This window comes from Sus scrofa, chromosome 1 (genome assembly GCF_054392235.1).
Source record: "Sus scrofa isolate SSC_HxYL_T2T_F1_AM1 chromosome 1, Sscrofa_HxYL_maternal_Yorkshire_Landrace_v2.0, whole genome shotgun sequence".
Classification (NCBI taxonomy): Eukaryota; Metazoa; Chordata; class Mammalia; order Artiodactyla; family Suidae; genus Sus; species Sus scrofa.
The window spans coordinates 179,412,258-179,425,466 of NC_139383.1; the positions used below are offsets into that span (position 1 = coordinate 179,412,258).

The window sequence follows — 13,209 nt, forward strand, 5'->3', positions numbered from 1 at the left end:
GAAATAATCTTTTTTCTTTTTTTTCAGACCTATTCAATGTTTGCTAATAAATATGTTTAGTTCTCAAAATCAAAATAGTTACCCCTACATATTTTTACTCTGACTTTTTTGTATAACAGAATAGGTAACAAAATGAGAGTCATCTTTGCCCTCCTTGATGCATGTCAAGGCCTCTATCTCTTCACCCTTCTCCTTCCTAATTCCTCCACAGGAGGCTGCTCTAAAAATAGCTCCAGTAATAGATGTTCTACACATGGTCAGATTGCTGAATCATTTAGTTCTTTTGTGAAGTTTAGGACTATGGAAAACAGTGTCTGAGATGAGTAGGACAAGCATGTTTCTCAAATGGCAGGTCATTATTCTTTTGAAAAATAAAGAATTATAATTCTGTCAATGATTTTGCAGTAAGTAATTTTTAAGTCCATTTTAAAGGATTGTATATTTTTTTTAATTTTTTTTTTTTGTCTTTTTTGTTGTTGTTGCTATTTCTTGGGCCGCTCCCGCGGCATATGGAGGTTCCCAGGCTAGGGGTCCAATCGGAGCTGTAGCCACTGGCCTACGCCAGAGCCACAGCAACGCGGGATCCGAGCCGCGTCTGCGACCTACACCACAGCTCACGGCAACGCCGGATCGTTAACCCACTGAGCAAGGGCAGGGACCGAACCCGCAACCTCATGGTTCCTAGTCGGATTCGTTAACCACTGCGCCACGACGGGAACTCCAGGATTATATTTTTAAAAATATAAAATAGTTTGAATCTTACTTCAAAACATGTTTTAAATGTGATTCCCAGAATTGTGTTAACTGTAATAAATTTAACACTAAGAGTAGGTTAAGAGATGAGCTATAAATATTCCCTTATATGTAAATATTTTAACTTCATCTTCTTTTCTTAGGTATGTTAATGTTATTGCCTTTTTGCAATAGTTTCACTGCCTGTGGCATAGTTACTTTCAGAAAAGAATTGTTGGGAGGGTTTAACACTTAACAATGGAATAAATGTGTTGACTTCTCAAATTTATGAGGATTTAGCTTTCTTAAGTTATCTTTAACTCCCTATTTCTCCTTTCCTCATCATTCCAAAATAATTATATTTTTTGGATAAGCTGATTGTTGAATGCTACCTCCCCCCACATAGCATCAGAATAACCTCCTAATAAAGAAAAGCTGAAATTATTACCTACTGGCAAGAAGAACACATTTCTTTGATACAGCTTTAGTCATGTCTTTAAAGGTCCAGGAAAGATTTTTATTATTGAGATTTCTTGAGGGTCTGTTTTAAGGTGGGTCTTCAAGTGCAGCAGCTTCAGATTGAGGAATTTATAACACAGTAGAGTAGGATTGTCCAGCACAGCAAGATGAGCTTTTCAAAGTGAATATTGGACCATCATATTAAACTTTTGTTTTCTCTGGCATTAATAACTATCTCATTTCTCCTGTTAATTGAGGGTTCTATTTAAATACATTAATTCATGTCCAAACTCCTCAACAGAACTCTGAAAGTTCTTTCAGTATAGGCAAAGATCTCAGGTACTATATGTATTCATTTTCTCTCTTGGGCCCCTTCTAGAGCCTTCTGTCCTCTGTCTCTAATATAGACTGATTGCCCTTAGGGCTGCTATAGAGATGACATCCTTGAATTTCTCTTGCCTCCCTCCAGTAGTGAATAAATTTCTTGGATCTTATGTGTGTACATCTTTGGCTTACTTGCCTGTGTTTGAGGGGTCATCTTCTAGTAGCTTTTAGCAATTTTTTTGTAAATAAAATACAGAGATATAATAAAATGATAGGATAAATAGGATGTTTTTGTCTATTGTAACACTAGGAATTCATTATAAAATATATCTTAGAATTGCTACAAAAATTAAAGTTATAATTTTCTTATAGAAATGAAATTTGGAATAACGAAAATGATTGTGGGAAATTATTTTGCTTTTTAAAATTCTGGAAAGGCTATATACTAAAATTATTTGGGGATATATGTAATTGAATTCTAGTTTTTCAACTTGTGAAGATTTTTTGTATAGCTCTATCAGGTAATGATAGTTAATAATTTGAAAATTTGATAAAGAACTTTTGGTAAAGTTTTGTCTTTTAAATGAAGATAGATACAAAATACTGTAATCAAACAGACTTTAAAAACAAAGTTTGTTTTTTTCACAAATTATAGCTTGATATAATTTGAGTTTATATTTTAATTGTAAAATTTATGTCTCGAAAGGTGCCTGTGTCTGTAATCTTTGAAGGTAGTAGGCTGAGGCTGAAGAGACAAATGTACTTTTTTAAGGTGCCTTAATTTGAAGGAGATTCAGGCTATTGCTTCTCAGTTTCTCTCAGTTAAATGTCAGCAAACAGTGCTTGTGCCCAGAAATATCTCAGACTGATTCCAGGAAGAATTTAGGAGAAGAGATTTCTCAAGAGTACACAGAGGGCTTTCAATTTTCTGCAACTCCAAACTTCTAGAGACCAGATAGGAAGAAAGCTACCATTTCCTTTGGAAATTAGGGCCCTGGAACAAAAAGAGCCCTATGACCAGTCCATCACCCCTCCCCTCCCCTACTCCACTCTCATTTATGGGAATATCAAAGAGAGGTAGCTGGTGGAGATGATTCAAGATGTTTGCCAACATGGAAAGCCTATCACCCACTGAGAGGAATTTGGCTGCCTTCCTGTTTTCTAAAGACTTATTCCTTGACCATGTTTGCAAAGTGCTAAAACTCACTAACTCATATCTGTGGGATAGGCTTTTCTGGGCTGGGCCTGAGAATGGTAATGCCAGATGAATGGTATACAGAGGCCGTGTTTTGATCACTGGTAGCTGTATTCACTTACCCAGATTAGGGTAAGAGAGAAGGTTGAAGAATGGTATACAAGGGAGGCTGTGTGGGAGAATGTCTTAAATCAGATTCATTTCTCCTGTGTCCTCTCAAAAACCAGTGAGGCATGGATCTGCACAATTCTATCACTTTAATATTTTCTATGTATAACAAGCTTTTAAAAATAAATAAATGAACAGTTTTTGGAAAAGCTGTGCTTACCTGTACTTTTAATGCATTGCCTACAATTTTTATTGGGTCTTGGGAATCGTAGTTTTAAAAGGGAGGAAGTAAAGGAGGGAGGAAAAAAGATGATGACTTATGGAAACAGTAAAACATGTTTTGATTGAGTTTAAATATTAGTCACGATATGTAAAATGTATATACATTTTGAGATGAGATTAGCATCATTCAACCTCATTTAACTAGGAATTATTATAAATAATTTTGCCCTTAAAAATGAAAAACATTTAATATGAGGAGTATCAGTGTGTGTAGTACTTTAAAGACCAGAGCATTGGAAGTCAGGATAAGTGGAATCTTGTACCCTCTTGGTTCTGTATGCATGTGGGACAGTGTGTATCCTGGGTCACATTCCCACTCTGCCCCTGTGACAACCTCAACTGTTTACTTTTTTTTTTAAATTAATTTATTTTTTTATTTTTTTTTTTAATTTTTTGTCTTTTTGCCATTTCTTGGGCCGCTCCCACGGCATATGGAGGTTCCCAGGCTAGGGGTCGAATCGGAGCTGTAGCCACCAGCCTACGCCAGAGCCACAGCAACGCAGGATCCGAGCCATGTCTGCGACCTACACCACAGCTCACGGCAACGCCGGATCCTTAACCCACTGAGCAAGAGCAGGGATCGAACCTGCAACCTCATGGTTCCTAGTCAGATTCGTTAACCACTGCGCCACGATGGGAACTCCTCAACTGTTTACTTTTTAAAACTCAGGTGATAAATGAGGTTGTAGACTTAGCATTTATTAAGCATCCTCTTAAGATTCTAGTACTCCAGAATATGTCATAGTTTTCACTTAATGAAATTAGGTAACTGTGATTTTTAAAATTATTTGGACCAGAACACTTCAGTGTTTGCTAAGGATAATTCTGTTTATACAGCACTGTTTTGCTCTGGGGTGCTGTACCTCAACAGAACAGCATAGATGTCCAATTTTAAGAATCTCTGTTTCTTGCTTAGATTGGAAATTACCCTTATGGTGCCCTTCATTGACAGTCGTGATCTACTTTCAGTGTTATAGGGGATGTCAGTATTGGTTCATTTGTAACTGAGTGGTATATTTCCGTGGGTTTGAGAATAGTGAGGTAGAGAGCTTTGACATTCAGTATTGTTTGGAAAGCTGATGGCATAAATTTAAAATTTAAAGCATTTGAATAGTTTTCTTTTTAAAATGATTTTTAACAAATGTTTGATCATACTGTATTTGTGCTACAGTTGAAATGCTGAAGTAGCATTTTGGCTTCTTTCCCAAAAGCATGCTTGAAGAGGCTAGCAGCAGCATCTCCCTCTGTTCTCTTCAGTGCTTTTTACCTTGCAAGTGGTGCAGCTTGTTCTGCGGATGTACTGAAACACTCCCATTTAATCTGCAGTGGAGAAGAATGGAGCTCAATGTCCAGTAGAAATCAATGGTTTAGCAAGGTTGCAGTAAACAGAAATGACTATATATTTCAACAGCTGAGCAAGAAGACATTTTATAATATATATTTTTCTTTCAGCTGATAAATTTTTGCTTTCTGTTTCCTTTTAGAGAGATGTGGATAATTTGCCCTGCCTCCAACGTCTGTTTCTCAGCTTCAACAATATATCTACGTAAGTGGAAACTCCCAACTAGTCATTTATTAATAACTTGATTTTGTGGTTTCTAGTGCTTTATATTAAGATTGTAAATACCTAGGAGAATTTTCATGACATACAGGGTTTTAAATTGGAAAAGGATAATGCTGTCTGTGACAAAGTTCTTTGTGGAAAAACAAAGCTTTGGTATATATTAGTACCTCTAAGGCTAAAATGATGAACTTAGTATAGTATACGCTTTTTATAATTATACTTTAGAGTTACTCCTTTGTAAAACATGTATGGGGAAATTTTAAAATGTATTTTGCTGCCCTTTGTTTGACACTTACTTCATTAGTCAGTTGAATTAGAATTTTAAATTGTCATCTACGATCTGTATAGCTACTAAGCAATTTTGATATAACAGGCTATATTTGTCACTAAGGCACTTGCTAATTATTCCATAACTTCTTATGCGGTATCCCTGTTTAGAGAACTAATGCAGCTAAGAGACTGTATATTAGAATATATCAGTGTATAAATTTTGTTTTCCAAAAATTTGAAATATATCTTTGTTTCTTTTGTGATGATGTCTCACTCATTGTCAATGTGGAAAGCTTCAGAACTGGAGCTGAAATGTGCAGTCAGACTTTTCAATGCAGAAAGAGTAGCGGTCCTTCCCTAATTCTCTCCTTCTCCTTCCCCCTTGCCTCTCAGTTCTTTGGTTTCACTCTAAGACCGTTCTTTGAACCCACTTTTATAGCAGGGCAAGAACTAAGTATAAAAGAGTTCAGAGCACATCTCTTCCTGAGTTCTGGGTCTGTGCTTCTGATTAAAAACCAGCTGTGCTTTTGCACATTTTCTGTCCACATCTTTTTCCTAGGTTAACCCTACAACCCTGTATCTCTAAAAGGTTGAGATTAAAGTGAAGTCAGAAAGAGAAAGACAAATGCCATATGATATCATTTATATCTGGAGTCTAATATATGGCACAAATGAGCCTATCTACAGAAAAAAACGAACTCATGGACATGGAACTGACTTATGGTTGCCAAGGGGAAGGTGGAAAGAAGTGGGATGGACTGGGAGTTTGGGATTGGTAGATGCAAACTCTTGCATTTGGTGTGAATAAGCAATGAGATCCTGCTGTATAGCACAGGGGACTATATCTAATCACTTGTGTTGGAACATGATGGAGGATAATGCGAGAAAAAGAATGTGCATATATTTATTATAACTGGGTCACTTTGCTGTATAGCAAAAATTGACAGAACATTGTAAATCAACTGTGATTAAAATTTTTTTTAATTCCAATGGTGAATTCTGCAGATAACATTATTTTTTTAAAAATTATCCTTAGTCTTTCTCTCCTTTCTGTGGAAAAAATGTTGACGTTTTCTGAAAGACTGTTAGTATTATTTTCAGTTTATGTTGAATGCTGTTCCAGCTGCCTTTCCATCTTGTTGTGAGGTAAGATTTATTTTAAATGGCAATTGAAGGGACACTCAGTTTTCTTTAGGGAATGTCTACCTAAATGCCATTAACAACTGCTTTGAGAAGGTAGTTTCTCATTCTCACAGTATGTTGTTTTTCATGTCTCACAATATTAGCTGTTTAAGGTGATGCAAACCCTTCATTCCCCCAGCCCATGGTGGAACTTATTAATTTTGCTTCTTGTCTTATTTATAGGAGTAACCTAAACAGATATAAATTTGGGCGTACAGGGATTACGATGTTCCCAGTTTCCCAGAATACTTGAACTCTGTAGGGAGTCGCTCTTAATTATTTGGAAATTTAATATTTAGGGAATTTTCCTCCCAATCAGAAAAGGAGTTTCACATACACAGAAAAATAAAGATATAATTAACAGGATTAATATTTATAACTTTCTTTCAAAAGTATGATTTCTTAGGAAATTGAGATAGAAGGATGCAAACAATTCTTACTGATCACTTTCTCTGTGTTTCTACATAGGCTTAGCCCATTATCCTTCTCTAGTGCTTCCAGATGGTCTGCTTTTGAGGTCAAGTACATTTTTGCTCTGTTCCTATTTGGTGCATGTGGTCCAGGAGATGGTATAGAGAACATATTGGATCTGGGGGGAAAATTGGAGTGTGCAAGCCTTGAAAACATTACTGTGAACTTTACTCAAGACACAAATAACTCAGCTGGGATACCAGATTATCTGTAATGATAACTATGGTATTCTTTAATGTCCCAAGTGTCCTGCTATAGTCCTGGAGTTGCTCAGTTTTATAGTTCAGTGGCTCAGGAGTAACAAAGAAGAAGAGTAGAAACAGCAGTATGAAAGTGAAAGCACCTTTCTCTGGGTAACTCTCATAGCATCCAGCAAATGAAAATATCCAACTGCATATCCATTATGGGGCAATAAAAATGTATTGACTATTATATTGTAGGGCTTCCTAGATTTTGACCATGTTGTTGGATTCTTAGAGGTCTATTTGCATAAACTATTACCTGGTAGAAATTCAGAAATTTCCAAAATGTGATGGCTACCTACTGAATTCGGGGAGCTCCAGCTTGGGATAAATAGGTACCTATATTTAATGGTGGGTTGACCTGTGGCCTTGGTGGACAGAACCATTTTTCTGTACTTTCCTGCAGATATTAGATCAGTGCATTTAGTTTAACTTGCAGGCATGCAGGATATATTTAGAGAATGAATGACATATATCCTCATCTATGTATCTGAATAGAACCAGTGCCTCTGGTTAAAATATTCCTCAGAGTGTGAGGAAGACAGAGACATGAATAAATGATTGTAATACAGTGAATTAATCTTAGTTGTTGTAATATGCAAGGATACTAGGAAAATGTAAGTCAGTTTGGGGAAGGAAGGTAAAGGAAGCCTTTCCAGAGGCAGATGACCCCTGGGCTGAGCTCTAAGTGGAGTGGACCTTAGTAAAGTGAAGGATACTTGGACATTCCAGGCAAGGGCACCACCTGGGCAAAGGTGATGCAGAGGCTCAGAGTGGACTCACTAGGTCCACCTTCTGGGGACCTGCAGTGAAATCCTTCCCCTCCTCTTCCCCTACTCCTGAACTAGCCCCAGGCCTTCCTCCAGCCCATGGAATGCTAGAAGGACCTGCGAAATATATTTTATAATGATCATCCTGAGAGAAATATTCTATGCTTAATCAAGAGAATCATTTATATCTAATTCATTCTTCAGACATGCTCATTTCATTGTTCAGCTCTTCTGAGGTGCTGTTGTCTGCTTGATTTGTTTTTCCTGGCTCTCACGATCTTACCTTCCAAGTGTCTGCAATTCTTTTCTTTTTTTCTTTTTGATATTTATATATATATATTTTTTTTTTAAATTTTATTTTCCCACTGTACAGCAAGGGGATCAAGTTATCCTTGCATGTATACATTACATTTTTTCCCCACCCTTTGTTCTGTTGCAATATGAGTATCTAGACATAGTTCTCAATGCTACTCAGCAGGATCTCCTTGTAAATCTATCCTAAGTTGTGTTTGATAACCCCAAGCTCCTGATCCCTCCCACTCCCTCCCTCTCCTGTCGGGCAGCCACAAGTCTGTTTTCCAAGTCCATGATTTTCTTTTCTGAGGAGATGTTCATTTGTGCTGGATATTAGATTCCAGTTATAAGTGATATCATACGGTATTTGTCTTTGTCTTTCTGACTCATTTCACTCAGTATGAGATTCTCTAGTTCCATCCATGTTGCTGCAAATGGCATTATGGCATTCTTTTTTATGGCTGAGTAGTATTCCATTGTGTATATATACCACCTCTTCCAAATCCAATCATCTGTCAATGGACATTTGGGTTGTTTCCATGTCCTGGCTATTGTGACTAGGGCTGCAATGAACACGTGGGTGCATGTGTCTCTTTTAAGTAGAGGTTTGTCCAGATGTATGCCCAAGAGTGGGATTATAGGGTCATATGGAAGTTCTATGTATGGATTTCCAAGGTATCTCCAAACTGTTCTCCATAGTGGCTGTACCAGTTTACATTCCCACCAACAGTGCAGGAGGGTTCCCTTTTCTCCACAGCCCCTCCAGCGCTTGTTATTTGTGGACTTATTAATGATGGCCATTCTGACTGGTGTGAGGTGGTATCTCATGGTAGTTTTGATTTGCATTTCTCTAATAATCAGCGATGTTGAGCATTTTCTCATGTGTTTGCTGGCCATCTGTATATCTTCTTTGGAGAACAGTCTATTCAGGTCTTTTGCCCATTTTTCCATTGATTGATTGGCTTTTTTGCTGTTGAGTTGTATAAGTTGCTTATATATTCTAGAGATTAAGCCCTTGTCCGTTGCATCCATTTGAAACTATTTTCTCCCATTCTGAAAGTTGTCTTTTTGTTTTCTTTTTGGTTTCCTTTGCTGTGCAAAAGCTTTTCAGTTTGATGAGGTCCCATGGGTTTATTTTTGCTCTAATTTCTATTGCTTTGGGAGACTGACCTGAGAAAATATTCATGATGTTGATGTCAGAGAGTGTTTTGCCTATGTTTTCTTCTAGGAGTTTGATGGTGTCCTGTCGTATATTTAAGTCTTTCAGCCATTTTGAGTTTATTTTTGTGCATGGTGTGAGGGTGTGTTCTAGTTTCATTGCTTTGCATGCATCTGTCCAGGTTTCCCGGCAATGCTTGCTGAACAGATTTTCTTTTTCCCATTTTATGTTCTTGCCTCCCTTGTCAAAGATTAATTGACTATAGGTGTCAGGGTTTGTTTCCAGGTTCTCTATTCTTTTCCATTGGTTTGTCTGTCTGTTTTGATACCAGTACCACACTGTTTTGATGACTGTGGCTTTGTAGTATTTCTTGAAGTCTGGGAGAGTGATGCCTCCTGCTTGGTTTTTGTTTCTCAGGATTGCTTTGGCGATTCTGGGTCTTTTGTGTTTCCATATAAATGTTTGGGTTGTTTGTTCTAGTTCTGTGAAAAATGTCATGGGCAATTTGATGGGTATGCAATTATTTTATAATGGCTTATTCTTGTTTTATGAATGAGATAAAGTTTTCTTTGTTTTTTAGAATTTACTTTTCCCCCTTGTTACCCGTATTTGTTCTTTAAACAAAACAAAATCCCGGAGTTCCCGTTGTGGCGCAGTGGTTAACGAATCCGACTAGGAACCATGAGGTTGCGGGTTCGGTCCCTGCCCTTGCTCAGTGGGTTAACGATCCGGCGTTGCCGTGAGCTGTGGTGTAGGTCGCAGACGGGGCTCGGATCCCGCGTTGCTGTGGCTCTGGCGTAGGCTGGTGGCTACAGCTCCGATTCGACCCCTAGCCTGGGAACCTCCATATGCCGTGGGAGCGGCCCAAGAAATAGCTAAAAAAAAAAAAAAAAAGACTAATTAATTAATTAATTAAAAAAACAAAACAAAACAAAAAAAAACAAAATCCCTTCTTTCCTTCCCTCATTCCTTCCTTTCATGATTTGCGGTTGGCAGTTCATATTTATAAATGAGAATCTGGATGAATTTGTTTCCTCAACACGAGTTAGAAATACCACTGTAAATACAAATTATAAGATCTCTGTCTGCAGAGGATGGAGGAGGAATTATATCTACCCAGTTGGACTTTCTTGTATGATGTGCACAAGAAACTTGCTTTCTGGGAAGGGCAGCTCTCTTTACATTCTGGCCCAATGTGCTTACCCAAAGCACGGTCCTTCTTCTCTCAGCATTTTCAACCTGGGGACAATTCAAGAGTCAGCTGCTTTGAGAGTGAGAGAGTGGCAAATTGTTACCAAACCCTCCAGTAATTACTGGACAAATGACCCACATCTGCTGGCAGCACTTTCTAGCTATGATCCTAGGGAATATTCTGAGGTTCTGCCTGCAACACTTACTTAACAATGATCCTGTTCATTTCAGGCTCTTTAGCAATTTGGGGTTTTACTGATTCCATCTGCTTTATATCTTCTAGAAATTCCTTAGTGTTCTGGTCTGCTGATGGAACTCTTCCTGGTTTTCTAGTATTGCTATGGATGTTTTCATACTTTTATGTTCAGCCATCAAAGAGATTTTGAGAGGGTAGAAAGAGGTAAGAGCATATTTTCAGGCAGCCATTCTCATAACTGACCTTAACTTTGACTTACCCAAATAGGCTACAAATAAAAATATTCTTGGTAGCTTTAGAAATACATAGTCCTTGTTTCACTGCTGGGTAACCTGCTCCAGTAGATTTGGAGTGGGGCTAGGGATCTGTGTTTTTTTAAGGCTTCTCAGAGAATTCTGATGTGCAGCTCAGTGCTAGATGTGGGAACTATTGCGTTATGGCACCCCCAAATGAGGATATTTGTTAATTTTGAAGTTACTATTTCATGTAAAATTTCCCTTCACAAAAAGCTTTTAGACAAACATATTTGTCAGGGATAATTATGTGCTGCCCTCAGGAGGTATTTTATGATCTGTAGCCCAAACCCACGGTGTTTCATCTCTTTTCCACTGAGACATTTGCAGAGTTCTGCTCTTTGTTACAAGGTTAAGTTATAATTGGTTCTTCTTTTTGTCTCTCTTTTCTTTCATTCTCCAAAGTAAAAAGTTTTTACAAGCTATTTTTTTTAACAAACAAACAAAAAATATGCATTTATAATTCTAGTGCCTTCATTGCCTAAAAGAGATTGTTACTATTACTTCCAGAACTGAGAGAAATCCAGTATCATTGGGGAAGGAGTCAAATACTAGTCAAGGTCAAGGATCAGCCTAGGATTCTTAGTCTCATGTACTTTTTCTTTGTAATTGTGGTAAAGTACTCATCAAAGTACCATCTTAACCATTTTAAAGTATACAGCACAGAGGGTTTAAATGTATCCACATCCTTGTGCCGCCAGTCTTCAGGTGTGTAGGACTTTTCATCTGGCAAAACCGAAACTTTATATCCATTAAACAACTATTCACCATTCCTCTCTCCCCAAGCTCCTGGCAACCACCATTCTACCTTCTGTTTCTATGAATTCGACTACTCTAGTTACCTCATAAGTGGAACCATGCAATATTTGTCTTTTTTGTGACTGGCTCATTTCACTTAGCATAATGTCCTCAGAGTTCATCCATGTTGTAGCATGCGTAAAAATTTCATTCCTTGGAGTTCCCGTCGTGGCTCAGTGGAAATGAATCTGACTAGAAACCATGATGTTGCAGGTTCCATCCCTGGCCTCACTTAGTGGGTTAAGGATCTGGCGTTGCCGTGAGCTGTGGTATAGGTCGCAGACGTGGCTCGGATTTGGCATTGCTGTGGCTGTGGCATAGGCCAGCAGCTGTAGCTCCTATTGGACCCCTATCCTGGGAACATCCATATGCTGTGGGTGCAGCCCTAAAAAGCAAAAAAAAAAAAAAAAAAAAAATTCATTCCTTCTAAAAGATGCAGAGTCATGTATTATTCTTGAGGTGGTATGGAACTAACTAGAAGAGGGAACTTTCAGAATGAACCATGCTTACCTCTTCATCCTCATTGTCTTTTCATAGTGCCCTAGAACTTGCCCTGGTCCACTGAACTTCCTTAAACATAATGTGCTTCCCCTTGCACACTTAGTCTTTGTGTCTACTGTGGCTTTTGGCAATAACATTTTTCTGTCCTCTCTCTGAATAACACCTGAGCATACTTTATATCTCAGGTTAAATGACACTGAGGGTTCTTAAACTTTAATATGCCTAAGAATCATCTGGAGAGCCTGATAAAATGCAGGGCTCTGGGGTCCATCTTCCATGGATTCTCTTCAGATTCAGGAATTTGTATCTTCATTAGGTCATGAAGCTAACTTAAAAATACCACTAGTTTATGATTCTCAGACTTTGAATCAAAACCACACAAGGATCCTAAAATCAATTAATGGCTCGAGACTGGAGAAATAAAAGCAGAATAGAAAATATTAGTTTGTCACACATTATAAGCGGGAACACTGTCTCAAGAAAATTTTCCAGCCTGTGTGTGTCTATGCATGCATTTGTATGTGTGAGTATTATTTTACCACAGATATTTGTGAACTGGGTTACAGTGTAAATATATTTCTCATTATGGATTGGGTTTAAAAAGTTGGAAAAATACTGTGGACTCTTGCTACTTGCTTTCATAGCTTCCTATATTTCTACTGTTATTGCAGTGTTTATAGTTTATATACCTTCATTTTATTTATTTATTTAAAAATTTGTATTCCTTTTGACCTTGCCCATGGCTTGTGGAAGTCCCCAGGCTAGAGACTGAACCTGCACCACAGTAGCGATCTGAGCTGCTGCAGTGACAATGCTGGATTTTTAATCCACTGCACCAGAAGAGAACTCCTGTACCTTCATTTAAAATTATTCTCTTTGGGGGAGTTCCCCTTTTGGCGCAGTGGAAATGAATCCGACTAGGAACCATGAGGTTGCGTGTTCAGTCCCTGGCCTCGGATCCCGCGTTGCTGTGGCTATGGCATAGGCCGGCAGCAACAGCTCCTATTAGACCCCTAGCCTGGGAACCTCCATATGCCGTGGGTGTAGCCCTATAAAGACCAAAAAAAAAAAAAAAAAAAAAAAAAAATTATTCTCTCTTTGGAGTTCCCATGGTGGTGCAGAGGAAACAAATCAAACTAGGAACCATGAGGTTGCCGGTTTGATCACTGGCCTCGCTC

The 13,209-nt window shown here is 38.1% G+C and overlaps 1 protein-coding gene across 5 annotated transcripts in view; it reads left to right on the top strand.

The window, feature by feature from the left end:
• The window catches only part of LRRC49 (leucine rich repeat containing 49), a 147,027-nt gene that overhangs the window by 47,162 nt on the left and 86,656 nt on the right, over positions 1-13,209 (top strand). For all 5 annotated transcript variants that reach the window (XR_014817832.1, XM_005659880.4, XM_001928481.8 and 2 more), the window contains one exon: positions 4,585-4,646. Coding sequence is in view for 2 of the 5 variants with exons in the window: in XM_005659880.4 (XP_005659937.2) it covers positions 4,585-4,646 (62 nt within the window). In the remaining 3 variants the exon portion in view is untranslated. The remainder of the gene's footprint in view (positions 1-4,584; positions 4,647-13,209) is intronic.